The 20,393-nt window shown below is 38.3% G+C and overlaps 1 protein-coding gene across 6 annotated transcripts; it reads right to left on the bottom strand.

Annotated features, from left to right (window-relative positions):
- Window positions 1-1,805: 1,805 nt before the first annotated feature.
- Window positions 1,806-20,089, bottom strand: brdt (bromodomain, testis-specific). Of its 6 annotated transcripts, XM_044200131.1 has the most exons (22): window positions 19,648-19,855; window positions 18,108-18,162; window positions 17,543-17,595; window positions 14,388-14,658; window positions 14,064-14,201; window positions 13,574-13,712; window positions 13,147-13,268; window positions 12,145-12,495; window positions 11,918-12,046; window positions 11,097-11,294; window positions 10,814-10,995; window positions 10,400-10,689; window positions 10,139-10,252; window positions 9,882-10,046; window positions 7,036-7,091; window positions 6,757-6,937; window positions 6,379-6,449; window positions 5,513-5,576; window positions 5,314-5,420; window positions 3,275-3,468; window positions 2,857-3,082; window positions 1,806-2,757 (listed from the first exon to the last, which is right to left on the bottom strand). In XM_044200131.1, exons 4-22 carry the CDS (start codon window positions 14,577-14,579, stop codon window positions 2,692-2,694), a joined length of 2,985 nt encoding a protein of 994 aa, XP_044056066.1. In that variant the 5' UTR covers window positions 14,580-14,658; window positions 17,543-17,595; window positions 18,108-18,162; window positions 19,648-19,855; the 3' UTR covers window positions 1,806-2,691. The 6 variants fall into 6 exon arrangements, with proteins under 6 accessions (XP_044056066.1, XP_044056067.1, XP_044056065.1 ...); XM_044200132.1 differs by lacking the exon at window positions 17,543-17,595; XM_044200130.1 differs by lacking the exon at window positions 19,648-19,855 and having other exon boundaries at window positions 18,108-19,632.
- Window positions 20,090-20,393: the final 304 nt, after the last annotated feature.

Raw genomic sequence — 20,393 nt, 5'->3', positions numbered from 1 at the left:
GATAACACACATAATAAACCAATCAATTTCCGATTAGCCTAATCCCTCACGTGACTGGACATGTGGGTTAATAGAGTAAGACTTTTGTAGCTATAGGCTACTTTTCAGCGCCGAAATATGGAGCCCCGAAGTGGACAAAATTAAGTTCAAATATAATTGAATTCATTAGACTACTAAATAACACTGTTAGGCTACTTAACGTTGTTACTTATAAAGCAAGGGCGGAACCAACATTTCAAAAGTGACGGGGACTGCCCTGCCTTAAAAATTGGCTTAATGGCTGGAAACAAATTTGTTGTTTGAACTTCTATGACATGGAAGAATGATAATCCACCTTCCACTAAAAATAATGTTGAATTACAAAAGACATCAAACCGTTTTTGATATATATTGGGGTGACCTCTCCATACTAATACAACTAATAGCTTTAGTAAATACATCATTTAGGCTACTAAAGCCCTATAGAGCTGTATAGAGGTATAAGTTGCCACAGTGTCTGTCATGACACTACAGCTGGGGGGTGCCAAAGTCAATAATTCCAAATAAATAATAGTGTCTCTAATAGTACTTGGAAATAACCCCCCCCAATATACATCTACATTATATATAGATATATATTTTCTGCCACTTGTCTGTGGCTGGGTCATGGTGGCAGCAAGCTAAGCAAGGTAGTCCTTGCTTAGCTTGCTTAGAGTGCCCCATACTCCCGCAGTACCCCCCACAAGACCCGGGGGACACGGTCGTAAGCCTTCTCCAAGTCCACAAAGCGCATATAGACTGGATGGGTAAACTCCAACGAACCCTCTAACAACCCTGCAATGGTAAAGAGCTGGTCCACTGCACCACAACCAGGACGGAATCTAAATTGCCTCCTGGATCTGAGGTTCAACAATTGGTCAGAGCCTCCTTTCCAGTACCCTGGCATAAGCATTCACAGGGAGGCTAATAATCAGAGCACACCCTTTTAAAAATGGGAACCACCACCACCGGCCTGCCATTTTGCAGGCACTGTTCCCGGCCTCCATGTATTGTTGAAGTGGCGTGTCAGTCACCACAGCCCAACACTATCCAGAGCCTTCAGCATCTCAGGGCTAATCTCATCCACATCTGGCACCTTGCCACTGAGGAGCTTCTTAACTACCTCAGAGACCTCTGCCAGGGATATGGGTTAGACTTCCCCCAGGTCTTCAAACTCTGCCTCCTCCAAAGAGGACATGTTGGTTGGGTTCAGGAGTCCCTCAAATTGCTCTTTCCATCGTTTGACAATATCCCAGTCAGGGTCAGCAATTCCTTTTCCCTGCTGAACACAGCTCAAGTGAAGCAATCCTTTCTCTTCCTGAGTCATTTGACATAACTTTCTTGAAGCCAACCGAAAGTCCTTCTCCATAGCCTCCCTAAACTCCTCCCACACCCGTTTTTGCTTTGGCAACCTTCAAAGCTGCAGCCCTTTTGGGCTCCCAGTACCTGTCTGCTGCTTCAGGAGACCCCCGGACCAACCAAGCCCAGAAGGTCTCTTTCCCCGCTGTTGTCCAGCGGGTTCTCAGGTTGGAACCACAACACACCTTCCTTTGGTAGCACATCCAACTGGCAGAAGACCCCGGAGTAGCAGCAGAAGACGCTAGATTATATATATATCTCGGGAGCTGGAAAACGCAGCTGGGGAGATTAGATAGATAGATAGATAGATAGATAGATAGAGCGAGCGAGCGAGCTGTGGGGAAAATCTGCATCAGATGGGTTGCTGTGGTCAGCACTACACTGCCATTATAACTTGATGTAGTGATTAAGTGATGCAGATTACTTAGTGAAAATAGCTTTATTATTTTGAGTAAGAAAAAAAGAAAGAAATTCTTATTTATTTAGCATCTACAAACTGTAACATACAAAATATGCTGATAATCTCCAAAAACAACTTTGGAACATCCAGAATTGAATGAACAATAAAGTGCAGTGTGTGTACAGTTAACACAATGTATGCCATTTTTAAGTGGTTAAGCAAATAAGGAACCGATTATTAAATTCAATTCCACATTGGAAACTTTGGCGAGGACCTTCCAAGCTTTTGTTCAAAATTTTTTATTTACTTTTGTGCAAGAATGTTTTCTAAAGGAAAAAAAGTCATGCGTGCAGGTAACACATACATACATAAACCAGCGTTTTGTCTGCATTTAGTATACTTTAAATGAGGATAAACAAACATGAAGGTAAGTGTCCATCAAACGGGATAACTTTATAGAAGAACCAAACAACACTGCACATTTCAGCAAACAAGACAACAAGGTGGCATTTTAACTACAGTGTATGGATGCATTAATTAGCTTGTCATACACAACTGTCAGCTCTAGGTGGACATATCCAAAAGTGACAAGAACAGAAAAACATGCATGAAAGATTAGATTTAGGGTTGAATTTTGACAGTGCCTCACCCCAATCATCTCAAATTCAAGAGTATATCAGTGCAGACATTTACCAACCATTTCAAATACAAATTAAGAGCAAGACCCATTTATATTTTGAGTGGTTTTTTTTCACAATTACCATTTTATTTTTTAGTCTCAAGAACATACATAAGGTTGATGTGAAGTTGTCTTTTGCGCCAGAGAAATAACCAACAGCTTAAGTTCTTCACTGAGACGACACACAGAAGTCCTACACAGAGGGCTAGTTTTTCAAGTAAATCCCAGTTGCCTTTTAGTCCAGGTTAAGCTCAAATGTAGTCATGATGTCCCGCTGCATAGTCATGTCAATACCAGACATCTAAAAAGAGAAAAATAAACCACAGAACAGTTGTTAAAATGCCATTTTACCAATACCAGAACACCAATATAACACTAAAACATGGATGAAGGTACTCACAGCCTCTCGCCTGCGACGTTCTTGCTCCTTTTTGCGGGCCATCTCTCTTTCCCTATCCACCAACGACTGCGTAGTTAGAGGTTGTGTTTCTATGGGAGACTTTGGCTTTTGCTGCTCAACATCTTTAGGGGCATCTAAGGTAGCCTCTGTGCAAATGCTTTCTGGTGAATCAGGATTCTCTTCAATAATTTGTGGATTTGTTGCTGCTTTACATGGGCCTGGTAAGCTAGAAGGAGAATGTCCTTGTTAACTGAAGTCGCTCTCTTTAAATCAACCATCAAGCTTTTACAGAGAAATACTCCTTTGGTTTATCAGCATCCTCTCAAAAACTGGGATTCGGACACTCTGAATTATGCTGAAAAATGTAGCCTTGGCATCTTTTAAACCTAGTCTATGAGCTGATGCATTCACTGAATACCTGCTTGATTCAGGAGCCTCCCTCTCCTTGTTTCCTTCCATCTGTTTTTTCTTCAGTGCTTTTTCTCGTTCTTCCTTTTCTATGGCAGCCTTACGGAACTGATGGAAGCTCTCCTTTGAGGACTTGATTGCAGTTGGAGTAACTGACTGCCTCGCCAGTCTCGCCCAAGACTCTGCATTTTTCAGAACAATGTCCTAAACAAGACAAATTTCCATGTTTATCTGCAAACCATTTAAAATGTGGTGGGAGAGGGTGGCACCAACTAGGATCAACTTTAAAGCTGCATTAATTTATTTTTGGCCTCTAGAGGGCAGAAAAACATCAAATTGCATTTAGTTGTCATGGATAATAATAATGACCTTTTAGTGAATGCCGACGCAGGCATGTATTCAATTCTTGTGCTGCTAGACTTAAGTGCTGCCTTTGACAGTATTGATTATTGATTATATCTGGCACTGCACTAAACTGGTTCTCATCATATTTGTCCAATAGGAAATTCTGTGTCGCCATTAATAACTTCATGTCATCCTTTTCCCATGTCAACTATGGTGTGCCTCAAGGTTCAATTCTGGGACCAATACTGTTCTCCTAATACATGCTTCCTTTGGATGATGTAATCTGCAGACATGGCATTTCTTTTCATTATTATGCGAATGACACACAGTTGTACCTCCCTGTCAAGCTCACTGACCTTAGTAGGCTGAGTTCTCTGCAGGACTGCCTGTCTGACATAAAAAAATTGGATGTCGATACATTTTCTCAAATAAAACAAATCCTTGTTATTGGGCTCTAACATATCACTAAACAAATACTGCCATCTACTGGTTACCTGTCACAACATATCAAGCCTGTAGTAAGAAATCTTAGTGTCCTTTTTGATAGCAATTTGTTTTGAGCAACATATCACTAAGCTTGTCCAATCATGTTTTTATCACCTCAGAAATATTGCAAAAATACGATCTATTCTAAATCTTAGTGATGCAGAAACTGTTGTTCATGCTTTTATCTCCTCGTGCCTTGATTATTGTAGCAGCCTGTTCACTTGTCTTAATCAAAAAAACCTTGAAATGACTGCAGACTGTACAGAACTCAGCTGCTAGGCTTTTAACCAGGACCAAGAGGTACGATCACATCACACCTGTTTTAGCCTCTTTACATTGGCTCCCTGTTTGTTTTAGGATTGATTTTAAGATCTTATTGATTACTTTTAAGGCTTTTCATGGCCTAGCTCCAGATTATATTTTAGACCTTTTAATCCCTTATGAACCTTTACGTAGTTTGAGATCTTTGGGCAGGGGTCTTCTGTCTCTTCCTGAGTCCAGGATGAAAACTAAGGGGGCTATTGCCATCAGAGCCCCGAGGCTCTGGAACAACTTGCCAGAAGAAATTAGGTTGTCTGAGTCAGTGTCTTCTTTTAAGTCTCTTCTCAAAATGCATTTTTATCGGAAAGCATATCCGGATTTTACCTGAGCTGTCTGTTTATTTTATTGTTTTTATGTATTTTATCATTTCAGTGTGGTATTTTATAGTTTATTATTATTATTATTATTATTATTACTAGTAGTAGTAGTAGTAGTATAATAATACTTGCTCTCTGGTGGTGGAAAGATAAACTGCATGATGTAAATTTGAATTGATACAAAGTATATATGCACTTTATTCAAATGAAATAATACAAATATAAATAATTACCCATACTTATTTTATTATTGTCTTGATATTTAGATTTTTAAGTTATATATTGTTCCCTAGTAAGAAGTATAAAAATTAAATAATTAAAACAATATTTTTTTTTTCAGTTATTTCTGAACATGTATTAGTCTTGAATCAGTGGATTTTACTAAACTAGAGTTAAATAATAAAAATGTGCGACAGAGCTGATTTAACCAAAATTAACGTCACCTTAGTTCTCAGTTTAAAATGAATCCTTGTTGGTGATACCCATCCTCTGCATCCTGATCTGCAGAATCATTATTCAACAATTCAGGAAAAAAGATCTAACTTTTTAGTAATAGTAAACTCAGTTAAACAATGCCAACCTTTTTGGGAATTTGGGGTTTTTCTTCTTCACCAGATTTACTTGCTGTGTTGGTGTAAGGCACATCAGTCACCTCACTGTCAGGAAAATCCTCAGGGTATCTGAAATCTGGCATAATTACTTTAAAATAAGTGTTCTGCTAAAGTATTAGTAACTTGAAAAAATGGTGATGTCAAAGTAAGGGTCTTCCAGTGACTTACTGGACCTCGTCTCATCTTTGGGCTGCAGTGGGCTGTCTCTCAGAGGGGACAGCACTGGGCCCTGCTGAAAGGTGAGATTTAGTTTAACATTTAAAATCTTTAGGTCCTTAATGCTTAACAGCAATGCAGCCAGCAAGTCCAAACAAACAATAGCACTATGATTATCATACATTACACATAAAAAATATCACTCATATAAAATTGTGAGGATAACATGGTATATAGGGAACTGAATACTTTTCTTACGATAATGAGTTGACAAAAAAAAAAGCGCCAGGGAACTGACTGAACTGATGGGCCAAATGTGTTCACTTATCACAATACAATTACTTATAATTATGTTGTTAGAAATAACTGAACAATGTTACAGAGTGAATACCGAGATACATGTAAACTTAAATCACTGACAACTGAAAACGTAGTAACACTGCAAAGGCTTTGTAGGCATATTGGTAATTGGGCAATATGTAGGCAATTTATGTGTTTAAGCACTAGTTTTGGTGTGGTTATGCTACTTGAGCAACCAGTTAAATGAAGAGCAACACTTTTGATTCAGACCATTTAAGATTATATGTGCAGCGTTACTGCTTTCCTGAACTCTACTTAACATAAGGTAACTGTGTTGAACCCGATCTGGAGATTTCTGCTGATCTATTGGTTAACCACACTGAAAAACAACACAATAGGTCAGCAGTAAGGCAGAAATTACACAATGAACCTTTACTGATAAATAAACTGAAAAAGGTACAGTTTAGAGCTGATAGTCCATAACAAGATACATCACAACAAGTCACCTCAAGTGTGTCACAAGCTTTAAAAAGTTGACTTTTTAATAATCAAAGCCAACAGTGTTTCATCAGAAGTACCTCAAATCTGGCGGCAGCCCAGTCCAGCAAAACTCCTGGAGATGCCATGGGGGATAAAAGGGCAGACAAATCTGTAAAACAGTAAATGACAGATATTGATCTTCAACACATCATAACTATGTGAGAGACAAGGAGCTACTGTGCATTTTGAGGTTTTAGACTTCAGCGTCAAGTATATCCATCTGAACTGACATTGGGTGGCAAAGGGTGACCCAGTTTTCCATGCCCAAGGCTTACTGACTCCCACTTTCTTAATGAAAATCCCAATTTTAACTGAAAGACCATGTAAATTGCTAGTGAAATTAATGTGCTTTTTTTTTTTAAAAATCAAACAAAATGTTAATTACCTCTTAGTTGAAGGACAAATATAAGCAGTACCTGGAGGTGATAAAGTCAGCTCATCACAGGTCGGGTCTGCATCATGATGTGTTGGGTGGCCTTTGGTTTCTGCTACCGAGGGCTGCACAGCAAGAGGAGGCTGACAAGTCTTGACTGAGGCTTTTGTCAATTCTTTTGACTCCAATATCTGCTTACTACAGGCAGCACGAGTCACCTTTGGCTTAAGAAGAAATTACATCCTTACTTTTCATTGTAACCAGCAAGGCTATCTTACCATGAATATCTTGATTACAGTAAGCAAATACTGAATGTATTTACCTTCGTCTTAACCTTTTGGCAAGAGTCTTTACTTTTCTGCTTCTTTGTTTTTGGCACTGAAAGACATGCACGTTAATAATTCCATATACAGAGTAAGGCATCAGACCTTTCTTTCCCCAAAAATAAATAAAATATATATATATATATATATATATATATATATATATATATATATATATATATATAAACATTTTCACAATGTTTCTCTTTAGTTATATAGGGTACATGAATATAACATGACAGTTAAATTTGTATATTGCAACACCCCTGGCAAAATGACCTCTAAATAATTTGTAATGTTACATTATTTCACACCAGTTTCTATAAATCACTTGTGTATTCAATTTTTATTCTAAAATGCTGATTTAACAATTCCCTGAATTGTCTATTTTTTTTTTTTTTTAATGTGAACCTCTTGATCTGTTAATCATTTAGTTTTCAGTACACCACCACTTACCTGCTACACACATGCCCACACCCCAACTGGACCAAAATTATAATGATCTTGTTGTAATTATGTGAATATCATACATTAAAAGCCTCACACAAAATGTTTAAAATGCATTTCTTTCCTCTGTGTTGGAACAGGACAGTTTCTATGTGTAGAGCAATAACTGTATATGGAAAATATACAAAGAAAAGTAATCTCTTGGTGTCTCATACTGGATTTTTGCAGCACCACAGTTTAATGTTTTTCTAATGTTTTACCTGCTTTATACCACTGCACGGAAAGTGGGGATTTTCTTACAAAGTGGTTGGAGGAAAGATGACAGAACACACTTTCCATACATAGCCTCTATTGAGGACAGAAGAGAACAATACTCAGGTTTCAATACAGAGAGCACGGTTATGTAACGTTGAAGACCACTTTGGTAAACTGCAAGAAATGCCACTAGGAGGTATGGTGTTGTTTATCCAAGAGGACGAAATACCAGAGAATACAAAAAATTGCAAATACGGAAATGCAACTTAAGGGTAGCGTAGAAACGGTTTCAGTCGTAGTCATCTGGACACTTTTCAGAATCAAGACGTTTCAGCTCCCATCTGGAAGTCATTCTCAATTGTGAAAAAAATGGGACGGGAACTCAGAAATTTAAGCTACTCTGTGTTACATAAGCCCTGCCCTCAGGAAGGAGTCTGAGTATCTGTTGATTACTCTAGCTAATTTCCCCTGAAACTGACCTAATTGTTTCCATGATGGCCCAGTAATCAGTAATCAGGCCTATTGTTTTCTGACTGCACCTCCCTCATCATTGTTAAGTACCTAATTAGCATATGATTGGCGTGACCAAGGTGCTAATACACTGTGGTAAACTTTGGGCAGATTGAATCTCAGACCACCATTTCTGTTCAATGAGGGCTTTTCTTTTTTCACAAAAATGGCTTCCTTGACACCCCGTTCAAACCAACTCTTCTCTCTAACACAGAGTAGCTTAAATTTCTGAGTTCCCGGTCCATTTTTTCACAATTGAGCATGACTTCCGGATGGGAGCCGAAACGTCTTGATTCTGAAAACAGTGTCCAGGTGACTACGACTGAAACCTTTTCTACGATAGAACACTCCTGGACGAATGAGGGACTACACCGTCTTAACTTAAGGGTAGGTTAACATTTTTAGAGTCTGTCTTAAAACAGTACTGATATGCCTTTAAGTACATTAAAACTGTTTCTGCTTACTGTAACCATCCTTCCTCTTCATATTGGCCTTTAGGAGATCACTTATTTGTGTTTACCTGGACTGTGTTTCCTTGCTGGGCTGCAGTGTAGGGAGAGTAATAAAGGGAATTTCACACTAAAAAGCCTGTAACTTTAGAAGATACCACCTTGATTTGATTAACTCTGACTGCTGAAGACTTATTAACTTCAGCTAAACTTTGGAATGTACTGTATTTTTTCAGAGAAAGGACTGTGGATTTTGTCCGCCATCACGTCTGCCAGGAGGGGATCTCTGCGGGGCTGGTACGAACAGAAGACTACAGCGAGCAGAAAGTGTTTCAATGTACATATGATAATAATAATAATAATAATAATTAAAAAAAACAACTTTATTTATATAGCACCTTTCAAAACACAGTTACAAAGTGCTTTACAATAAAAACAGAAAACATTTAAGGCATGTGAATATTGTTTTAAGACAGATTTGGAAAAATGTGAACCTGTCCTTTAAAAGTAGCTAAAAATCTTGCTTTTGCTGACCTCTAGTAGGTCAACTTCTCACCTTGCTGTAGTCTGTAGAAGTGTTCTCCAGAACGTGTCAGTACACTGTGATACCACTCTTGGGTGTGGTTAAAGGTGCAACAAAGCACACTTCTGACCACACCCATCAGTGATGAGTGATGCCAGAGGTGCAACAAAAACTTTCAACTTTCAACCACAGAGGGCAGTGAAACACTGCTTTTCTGCCTGATATTAAGCCACTCTTTAGTTTCTGCCTTGACTTATCCAGTGTCTTTGACTTATCAGTGCCATTGATGCAGCATGTGAGGCATTAATTAATGTCCACTTCAATAAAACAACCACTCTAATAAATATTTTACTACAGTAGTCTCAGATGACATTGGGACAGATGTGTGCACCTCTTCCATGTAGACAGATAATTAAGTGTGTGTGAAATAAACACAAAGAGCAAACACCTGATGAATGTGCAAAAATATAAAACAATTTAATATTTGGTGTGCAACCAAGAGAAATAGGGTTTGAAACGTAGTAGTAAGGCACCCAGGTGAATTGTGCCCATAGTGTATCTCTTTTTTTTTTTTTTTTTTTTTTTTTTTTTTTAAAAGGAGAGAAGGGTGGGGTAAAACAAAGGTAGGTGAGGCCAGAGTGCTAAGGGGAGAGCAGCTAACCTGATTCAGAGTCACTGCTATCAGAAGTGCTAGGATGACTACTGCTGCTGCTGCTGCTGCTGCTGCTGCTGCTGCTGTCAGAGCTGGATGACGAGCTGCTGCTGCTGCTGCTACTGTCACTGAGGTGTGAAGGGTAGCTGAAGTCAGGAGACGCCATGACTTTAGCTGTTAACAACAAAAAACGGTCATGTGTAATTTTTACACTCACTGCCTCACATGTGGAAGCATGATGATTACATTGTTAATTCAGTTCTCACCTACTGGCTTTTTTTTCTTAATCAAGTGCTGCTCTTTACTGGCAACCTGAGATCTCCCAGCATCCTTTAGTTTCCCAGTATGCTTTTCTCCTGTGGGCTTCACCAGCTTTTTTTCTGCAGGACACAAGAGATAATAACCTTCCATTCTCATTGCAAAGAGAAGTTACAAAAGCTTTAATTTTACAAATTAAATCTAATTAAAAAAAGCTACATTTGCAGAAAGGGGAAAGCTTAAGCAATGCAGGATTGAGCTGTACTTACTGCTGACGTTCTTGTTGCATTTCCCCAGACATGTCGCAACAAACCTCTGCAGGGCTCTCAGGGTGGAAGGCTTGAGCATTTCAAAGTCAACCTCAATCTCCTCTAGAGTGGAATCTCGCAGACAGGACTCCCTGGCATGAATGATGTTCACCAACTTGCCCAGTTTGTCACCAGGCAGTTTATCGATGTCCAATTTCAACTGCTTCTTCTCCTGGTAAGTCACTGGTATTGATGGGACCTCATCCTCACATTTTAAAGGTACTTCATGAATATTGTGTCTGTTGCCATGCCTAGACATACGTACAAAACATCTAATATTAGCCTTAGCCCATGTTGTGGAATCCTCGGTTCAACATTACTTGTCCTAAGTACAAAATATAAACCATGTTAAAAGATCAAGTGGGGTTCACTTACAAAGTAGAGTTCTTGCTGTTGGCCATTTTTTCTACAATAGATTTGTATTTTGAGGATTTCTGCTTTAGTCTAGCGATATCCTTTTCTTTGGCTCTTTTTTCTTTTTTCAACTTGTCTTTCTTCTTTTGTTTCATCAGGGGCTCTTGGGTAAGTCTCTTCAGCTGATCACTGACAGCTTTCAACTGAGAAGCCAGCCATTAATGAGACAATTAGGTAAAATGCACTGAAGTGAAAAACTTCTCAAAAGCCATTTGCACTGTTACTGGCATGTTTATATACCAACCCGCTCCTCTAGATTGGCCAGCTGCATGGCCACCTCTTCTGACGGACTCTCTGCCTCTGAGGAGCTTTCACTTTCAGAACTTGCTGAGGTTGATAGACTTCCAACTCTGTCTGCTTTTCTCATGTCAACTTGCTGACAAGGTGTGGAACAACCCTCTGCTTCTTGGGGAACCTTCAGATATCGCGCCTCAAAAACTTCCTGTTGATAAGAACACCAATGGGTTTTTTTTTAATAGTAGTAACAGAAATTATAATACTGATACTAATGCATCATCTTAGGGATGGCCTAGGTCAATCCACACAATCGGTACTGGGGCATGTAAATGCATTTTGTAATTTACCAGTATTAGTTATATAGAGCCCACTCCATTTCTGATCCTTTGTTTATTGTAACCCTTTGTGTTCAGGTATGCCAGCTGTAATATGACCCACAACACTAGAACCAATCCGTATTACATATTTTGTGAACAAACAAACAAACAGTGACCACATTCAATTAATGATATCCATATTCACAGCGTGCATAGGCAGGAAAAGAGAACAGAGACACTATGCCCACAAATATTTTCCCTATTTTAGCAACATTTCACAGGTGCACACATGGATGTAAATGCAATGTAGGTTTGGAATTCTTCCAAAAAATGTGTTTGCAAATGTTTTATGAAATGAAAAATACATTCAACCCATTTATTTAGGCCTTTAGGATAAGCATAATGCATTTTGGTGGGAAACAGTAAATACAAACATAACACAAGGTATCTTTAAATACTGCCATACTGATTTGATAGAACAAAAAAAAAAGAAAAACTAAAAAATCTATACCTGCAGTTTTCTTGCCATGTAGACCACCTCATGCGAAGGTGGATTGTATTTGTAACAGTTGGAGAACATCAGTCGGACATCAGCAGCAAATTCCTTTGCATTTGCATACTCTCGTTGATCCATTTTGTTCTGAGGAAATAACACTTCATGTCAGGAAAAGTGATCTGGCTTATGTTGAAAATAATGTTATATACTCTGATTAATCAGCATCATCATAATCATCTTACCCTGATGGTGCTCAGGTCCATAGGCTGTTTGATGATGTCATGGTAGTCGTGCAAACCCAAAGCAACGGCATCAACAGGGGTATAAAAGGGCCATGCATATGCATAGTGTCTCTTTGAGAGCATCTCCTTCAGGATATCATTGCAGTTCCTGAGCTGCTCAGACAGTCTGAACTTCTTGCCCTCTAAGACAGGCAAGTCTTTCTTAGGAGGTTTGATGGGCCTCCCACTGCCTGTCCTGGAGAATAATGTACAGGGTGCTGAATGATCCTCAGCAGGGGATACCTCACTGCTGGTGATCACTGAGGTGGTGGTGGTTGAGGGGTCTGCTTTCCTCTTAAAACCTTTTTTAATCTGAATATTTAGAAAAGGGTTGCACATACAGTAAATCACTACATAACCTTAAGTTAGACACAGCAGTGGGACAAAGAATTTACAATTTGTTTTGCATTTTAACATTTAAAAGTTCATCTCAAGGCACAAACACAGGCTATGGAATCTGCAGTGTAATTTAGTATTTGGCCACATTGCCATGAATGATTCAAGTTTGTGAAACACTACCACTTCACTAACTCACTTATTTCATGCAATGGAGAAAGTCTGTCTAACACAAAAAAGTAGTAGTGTGGTATAAATGTAGTGTTTGATGTCCTCGGTCAGAATCACCACAGAATGAGATACTACTAGTGCATCTGACTCAAATGTAAAAACATTTATCTTTATATATTTTCATAAAAATGGGGGAAAAAAAATGATTTATGACAAAACAAATTAAACTAGATTTTCCTGTCAACATATTTTGATTTCTTTTCTTACTGAAATAACAAGCCAAGCATCAGAACCGAGTCGTGAAGTCTATGAAACCAAATCATAGTAACAATCTAGCCAGAAAGACAAACAACCTTTTTTCTGCATGTTTTCACACTCTTAGGGACAGTTGATTTCATGATTTAAAATCAGTATGTATACTGTGCCAAGTTGCTTGTAAACCAATAAAATACTTACTGTTGCATCAATTTGTGCAGAGAGCTGAATGGGAGGGATGAATTGAGGCACATCAGGAGGAATGACTGTCACTGTCTGCTGGAGAACAACTTCTGACACAAGGGATCTCTGCTTTATTGCACCTGCATGACAGGAGGTAAAGTGGATACATGCACAAGAATCAGATATCATTGTAAAATGATTAAATTAGGCAGCACAATTACTGTCCAGAGGATGTCACTCTAAGTTCTAACATGGCAATATTTGTAAGTGTCTGGGGCATGTACTGTAATTGTCAAATGCATCTACAACAATAATAGAGCCATCACAAAATGAATGTTAAATAAAGTTGTACAGTGTAGACCAGAAATCTGACATACTAATTCCAAAAAAATAAATATGCAATATTGGACCACATATCTTAAGGGACTGTTGTTGTGCAAGATACCTGCATTTGTCTGTCTCCCTTTCATTGGTTCCTTTGTAGTGATTGCTGCAACTTCACACTCTTCCTTAGGCATTTGGGACACTTTGTGCAAAAAAAGCTTCTCCAGGGTCTGTGCCATAAAAACAACGTCATCTCCAGGCTGTGGAAAGAAAATGTATATTATAATAAAATAAAAGCACTCAATGTAGCATGTACTCTTATGACAATCCAGTTTGAACTAAAGAAATACTTTAAAAATAATCTTCAGCACTGTAATAGTCTTAGGGTGAATGTAGGTGAATGTGAACTACCGCGTTTGCATTACAGTGTGATGGAACAGCAACAGGGATCAGTGAACAGTATGACAGTTCATAGACCTACTTTTGCATTACAAAACTTCCTCACAGCTAATTTTCTATCTACTATTTCTGTGTGGGCAGTTTGAAATGCACTTTGCAATTGTACGTACATGTTGGTGTGTTGTACAGCACCACAAACCGTATTCTCTTACCCGATTGTACACATAGCAGTTGGTGAACATGGCGTTGAAGTCTTGTATACAATCAAGTGCTTGCCAGTAATATTTGTTCTGAAGACGCTTCTTAATAGTGCTCAGATCCATAGGATTTGTAATAATTGTATAATAATCCTGAAAGACAACAAAGACACTGACATGAATACACCAAAGTCTTTCCTTCCCAGACCGTAGTCTAATGGAAATTATCCACCAAGACAAAGTTCAAACACTGAAATACTGTAGTTTAACTGAGAGGAAGAAAAACACATGATGGAGTTGGGCTATGATGCTACAATTACAATTTTTTTTTTTACTTACTGGAAGATGCAGGGCCACTGCATCAACTGGCTGGCGAAAGGGCCACGAAAAGTGATGCCTCCATAAAGCTTTGATCACGACCTTCTCCAGATACTGAAGCTGATTAGTTACACGTCCAGGCTTCTTGGGATTTATGACCTCTGGTGGAGGGGGATTTCCACTCACAGTGGGACAGACTTTCACATCAGACATTGCGTTGTCCAAAGGCCATGAAGGGGGAAACTGTCTGTAGTATTGCTTTGCTGCAACTTAGTGCTCATCACACGTTTTCCTAAACAAGGAGTGAAGAGTAGTTTCCAGTGCTTCAGTAAAAATGTAAATTGGGGATGACATTTATAAAAAAAAAGAAAAAAAAAAGTAATCCTGTCACAGTCTTTGCTTAATACTACTACTATCAATGCTGAATACTATTCTGCCTGTATGCCTTACATCTGACATTCTTAAACCTGGTGCCTGCATTAACCACAATGCAACCAACATTCGGATGTGTTATGCTAGTAGCGGCTAATGTAGCCTCAACCGCTAGCCTCAAGCAGAGATGAGGAGTGAGCTACAGAGGACTGGTAAGCTCACCTCTTTCTAACTCCACACCCCCAGATTTTTTCCCAGTTTCAAACTTGTAGTCTTCAGCCCCAACAAATGCTGCTTCAAGTTACAGCACTTGAGGCAATTCATCAGATTTCTCACAGCTCCCTTTGGAGTCACAAAAGGCTTTATACAACTTTTTTCACATATGTGGTGCTCCCCAAAACCTGGAAAGTCTTTGATGTGTAAATCGGTAGAGCTCCCCTTTAAAAATATAAAAAAGCATTCACAGTTAGTGTGACTGCTTTGGCAAGAACATTCATATTTCTTCCACAGAATTTAACCTTAAACACAACATGTACTGAGAGTGTGAAGCTTTAATGGATAAGTCAGGAAATATTAAATAACTATATTATATATATATATATATTTTATTTTATTTTTTTTTTGTTATCTGTGTAGTGTATGTATACCAATCCACAGCAGAAAATAGTCCCTAACAAACAAATGCACTATTTACTACTGTTTGAGTAAAGTTTGCTAAACACCACACAGTGCCCAGCTGTTTTAGGAAATTACTCAACAATTTAAAAAAATAAGTTTATTTGGGACCCATTTCTTTTACAGCTTTTCAGTATAAGCCAACTGGATTGTGGTTGAGTACCACAGAGGAAGCAAGCAAGATGTTGGTTTTGGTCTTTTCATGGGATTTGTTGACATAATATATAAACAAAAATATAGTATAACCACCTGCTTTATCCTTAAATAAATAGTTATATGAAGGCCTCAAAAGTTGTTTTTATTTCAAGATTTATAGTCACTGCTTCAATGAGGTTTTAAGTTGACTGTATTGAACTGAATTGTCATTTAGCAGCTCAGGATTTAAGTTAGGTACAACTTCAAGAGCCATCTCTCATAAAACATAGTCTGATCCTCCTAATGCAGTTAAACACGAAACGAGATTGAGCATCAATGAGCCCGCAGGTGGGATGTGATCATTTACAAACGTATCCTGTGTTATAATGCCCTTTAGCAACTGGTCCAAAACACCTACTGGCAGGTTTAAAGCTACTTGGAACAAATCAAATGGAGAAAAAAAAAAAAAAAAAAAAAGTGCTAAGAAGTACAAGAAATGGCAGCACTCATCTCCACCTTGCCAATACGGCATGGCACTATTGCTTACTGACTATGTAATTAAAAAGTCACTGCTTCATTTATTCATAGAAACCGATGTTTGATTCTATGACATAAAAGGCAGAAAGGCACTGCAATGTTGGAGATAACGTAAAATAACAGCAACAGTACCAACGGAACAGAAAATTGCATTAACAATTCTCTAATTCATTTAATCTGAACTAATTATTTTGTTGACGGGATGTGCCTCAGTTATGTCTGTATGCCTAATTGCTCCCTGCGTAAAAACCAACGAAATCACAGAATGACACTGCCATTATATTTAAAATGCCAGTCAAGTGAATATCAATACTCTTGAGACAGTAGACAGTACAGTAGATGCTCAAGAGAGGCATCTTTCCTGCTAAACAAAGGTAATACTGCCACCTACAGCATGTCAGAAATGGTTCTATTCAGCATTTTAGCTCAGCAAAGAAAATTTGACCATTATAGATCCATGTTTCTAACAAACACTTTCAATATTTCAAAAGGTACAGTACTAAAAACAGTAACAAAGGATATGCCATGCCTTACTAACCGATAGTATGTTCCATAAACACTGCCTGTGCTATATAATTATGTAAAAATTGGTTCAAATAGACTGAGCTAAAAGGTTTATCTATGTAAACTGGGGTCTAAATATGTCTGAAGGATGTTTTGTGTATACTCTTGTACAACTTGTTGCAAGGGAAACATGAAAAATTTGGAATAAACTAACAAAAAAAATAGTCCTGCCTTTTAGAAGTTGAGGTTTGTTGCTCAACAAGGAGCTTCAAAACTGATGAAATTGCCCGAGTTTTTGTTTAAGCCCTTTCAAAAAGCAACTAAACTATATATAAACGGTTAATGATTTAAACAGCCAAGCAGATTAAAAAGGCGGGGCTATAAAACAGATTTGTATTAAAGACTGAAGTGCCTTTTGTTTTAAATTATCTTTCTCAATCTGCAAGTTGAAAATATTTTGTCACACATACCGATTTTCATTTGAAACCCAACCCAAATAAATTTACATTACAAGTTCTGTTTCTTATTTCCATTTTATTTTTTTAAAAGACGACAAATGAAGAAAATACTTTCATACATGAATAAATCCAGTGAAATCCAGTGTATATTTTTGTCCTTTTGTTGGCTGCATGTAGGTGCAAAGTGAATTTCAAGTAGCATATGACCCACACTTCAGCAACTGAAGCTGAGCGTCTCACAGTATCCAAAATATTGCTGTCACAATGACCTGGTGAAGAGTTTGTCATTCAATTTGAGATCGAGGGTCATATGCTATTTGACGTTCACTATTATTTCATACAGAAAGCATTATTCTGACAAAGCATATTTTTGGACATACTACAGCTGAAACAATGTGTCACGTAATTAACTGACAGAAAAGTACTCGTACTCAATAACCGTTTTAATAAATCAGTTGTTTAAGTCATTATCAAGTAATACTGCCATGCACTTACTGGTTCCGGCTTCTTGCATGAAAAGATTTTCTGCTTTTATTCATTTCATATCACTGTAAGGAAAACATGAGTTACCTGACTGTTGGTCAGGCAAGCAATTTGCCATCATTTGGGGCACTAACAAAAATTTTAAAGGACATAGACTAAAAGATAAATCAGTTAATTGAAAAAACATAATAGATATTAGATAATGCAAATAATCGCTTGTTATTGTTAAGTTACAAACTAAACAAAATGTATTTACTGTATGTAATTTACTGTAAAAGCATGGCATGCAAAGGGTTTTGTTGTCTGTCTGACAAACTATCCAGAGATAGATCCAGATCAAACAAATTATCCTTAGATCACTGTTAAAGGCTTACTAAAATCAAATATCCAATATTCAAAAGTAAAATAATGCAACTTAGTAAATATAAAATCGACTCCACTTCCACTCGATGAATCAACATACCAACTGTTTCAACCATACAAAGACGGTGTAATTGCAAAAATACGCTTTACTGTTCGTGCAGCCTCAAGAAAAAACAGGATCATGTAGATCATGGTCATCTCTTTTGGTACATACCAAGATGGCTGCCACAAAATATTTGCTGTAGTCAAGAGGTAGGCTTCGGCAGACTCTGGACAATGTAAAATACCCATTAGTAGACAAAAAAAATGGTTATGAAAAATATTCATCAGGAATACCGTAGTAATGTAGAAAACTTCAGCACACTCAGATCAGTGACTTCATCACAGATTTTGGAGGCAGTGCACAAGGCAAAGAAAGTGGAAATGTCAGCATATCTGCCATCCAATATGATATCCATGCCAAAATTATGAAAACTTCTGTGGCAGCTGTCTTAAAGCCAACCAATAGACAACCATTCCACAGTTAACATTAATTACAGACATTCTGAAATAATCTTCTGTTTGGCCGTTTGGAAACTACAAACTGCTACGTTGTGTTATCAAAACCACAAACAGCAGACAAAACCGGGCCCTGCCTGTCAACACAAACCTAATAATCTGGAAAAAAAACATATTTCAATTTCAAACTAGGATGAAGGAGACTTGTCAGAAGAAAAACAACTTGCCTCATGAGGCTGTCTTTAAAAACATATTCAGCTTTCCATTAACTATTAAAACCTCACAATATAAAGCGATTACTGCAAATACACACATTGCGTGACTGGTTGCATTTAGTTCTGTCCTGTATACATTTAAGTCAATTTGGCAGTTCCCTTGTAATGTTACATGCGATACTCTCTTTGACGAAGTTCATTTTGATACCAGTATCTTAAACCTTTAGCTAAAAATTACATTAATATTAAAGTTTATGAAACACTGAGACGCGTAATGTGTTGTAAAAGCCTGGCTGAGTTCTTTTAAGGTCAACTTGACACCCAATTTAAGGCTTTATCTTACAATTTTTCAAATGTTATGTATCGCTTTGAATAGAAAGCATGGTTGCATGCTGCACTGTTGACAGTGCTCGGGCCAACACGTGAAGCCACCACCACGCCCACCGGTTAGTTTAGCAACTTACGTTAGCTAACTTCCACATTGCTGAGAGCATGTTAACGTGTTAAATGACAGGTCTGAGAGGACTATGAAGCTAGCTAGCTTAGCTGTCAGAGCTTCGCTTTGAAATTTCTGTAGCTTCAATTTCGTCGGACGAATTATGAAATGACGCAATGGTAACCTACGCAGTGACATTATCTGACGTTGACATTAGCAATTCTGAAAAATGCTAACGTTGCCAGGCGACTTTGGCCACTTACGTCTGCTTGGTAGCTATCTGGCAGTTGGCACTGCAATAACTTAGTTATAGTTATTTTCACCTTTCCATCTTTGTTTTAATCTCTTCAAATAAGGCCGGTACGGTTTATCAGGTGCATTTTCACTCAAGAATCACTAGACGCAAGCATGTAGCAGAGCTAACGTCTAGCTAGCGTTAGCTGTTAAGACCTGGTTGCGTTAACGTTATAGGCTCCTTGCCAACTTGGTGTCAGGTTTCGCAAATGTGTCCCTCATTAGCAGAATTACATCGGCTACCTTCATAGAGGTTTACGTTTGGAAAACATGGCATTTAGTAAGCATTACCGTGCTAGCATTAACGTTACCTTACGAGATACCACAGGCTCTTGCGTTCAACTCTTCAGTGGCAGACGTCTCTACGGCAACCGCCTCAAATTTATACCCCTCTGCTCGAGCCTCTAGAACTGATTGGTCAAAACACTACCTACACGTGTTACAGTTTGCTTTTCTGCTGAGAAAGGCGCTCGAAACAATTTCTTGCATGCATAAAGTACAACCGAGTGTGTATCCTGTAAAGTTGTAACGTTTGCTAAGTTACCTGTTTTTTTTTTTAAAAGCATTTGGTAAAGATTTTTGTTGAGTTTTTCCAAACAAAATGGCAACTCGATGTCACGGAAGGATCCTGGAGGATTATCGAACGATAAGAATACTGACTGATAAGTGCAAAGTCACCAAACCACCTGTAAATAATGTCACTCGTCTGACTGTCTATCTGTTAGGGCACGCACTGGCTCTCTGACTGCCAGGGCAGGGGTAGGGAAGTGTCTAGGGATCGACAGGAACGAAAACTGGAATCTGGGCGGAGCGGTGATTTCACGTGCTGACCAAGAAGCGGAAAACCTCGTTTTCTTTACCAAGTAAAAGCTACCAACTCCTCTCTACCAGGAAAAATGCTATATGCGTGAGACACCACGATTATGTTTCCCTTTTACAGGTTATAGAACAGTACACGTTGTAAGCAATGACAAGACTTGTGTAACAAATCTCTGGCTTCAAAGATCACTGCTTTGCATAGTAGATGTTTTTTTTTCCGGGACTGTTAAGCCGGGAA

This window comes from Siniperca chuatsi, linkage group LG6 (assembly GCF_020085105.1).
Source record: "Siniperca chuatsi isolate FFG_IHB_CAS linkage group LG6, ASM2008510v1, whole genome shotgun sequence".
Taxonomy (NCBI): Eukaryota; Metazoa; Chordata; class Actinopteri; order Centrarchiformes; family Sinipercidae; genus Siniperca; species Siniperca chuatsi.
Note: the sequence above shows the minus strand (reverse complement) of the source record. Positions and strands in the feature narration are given on the sequence as shown.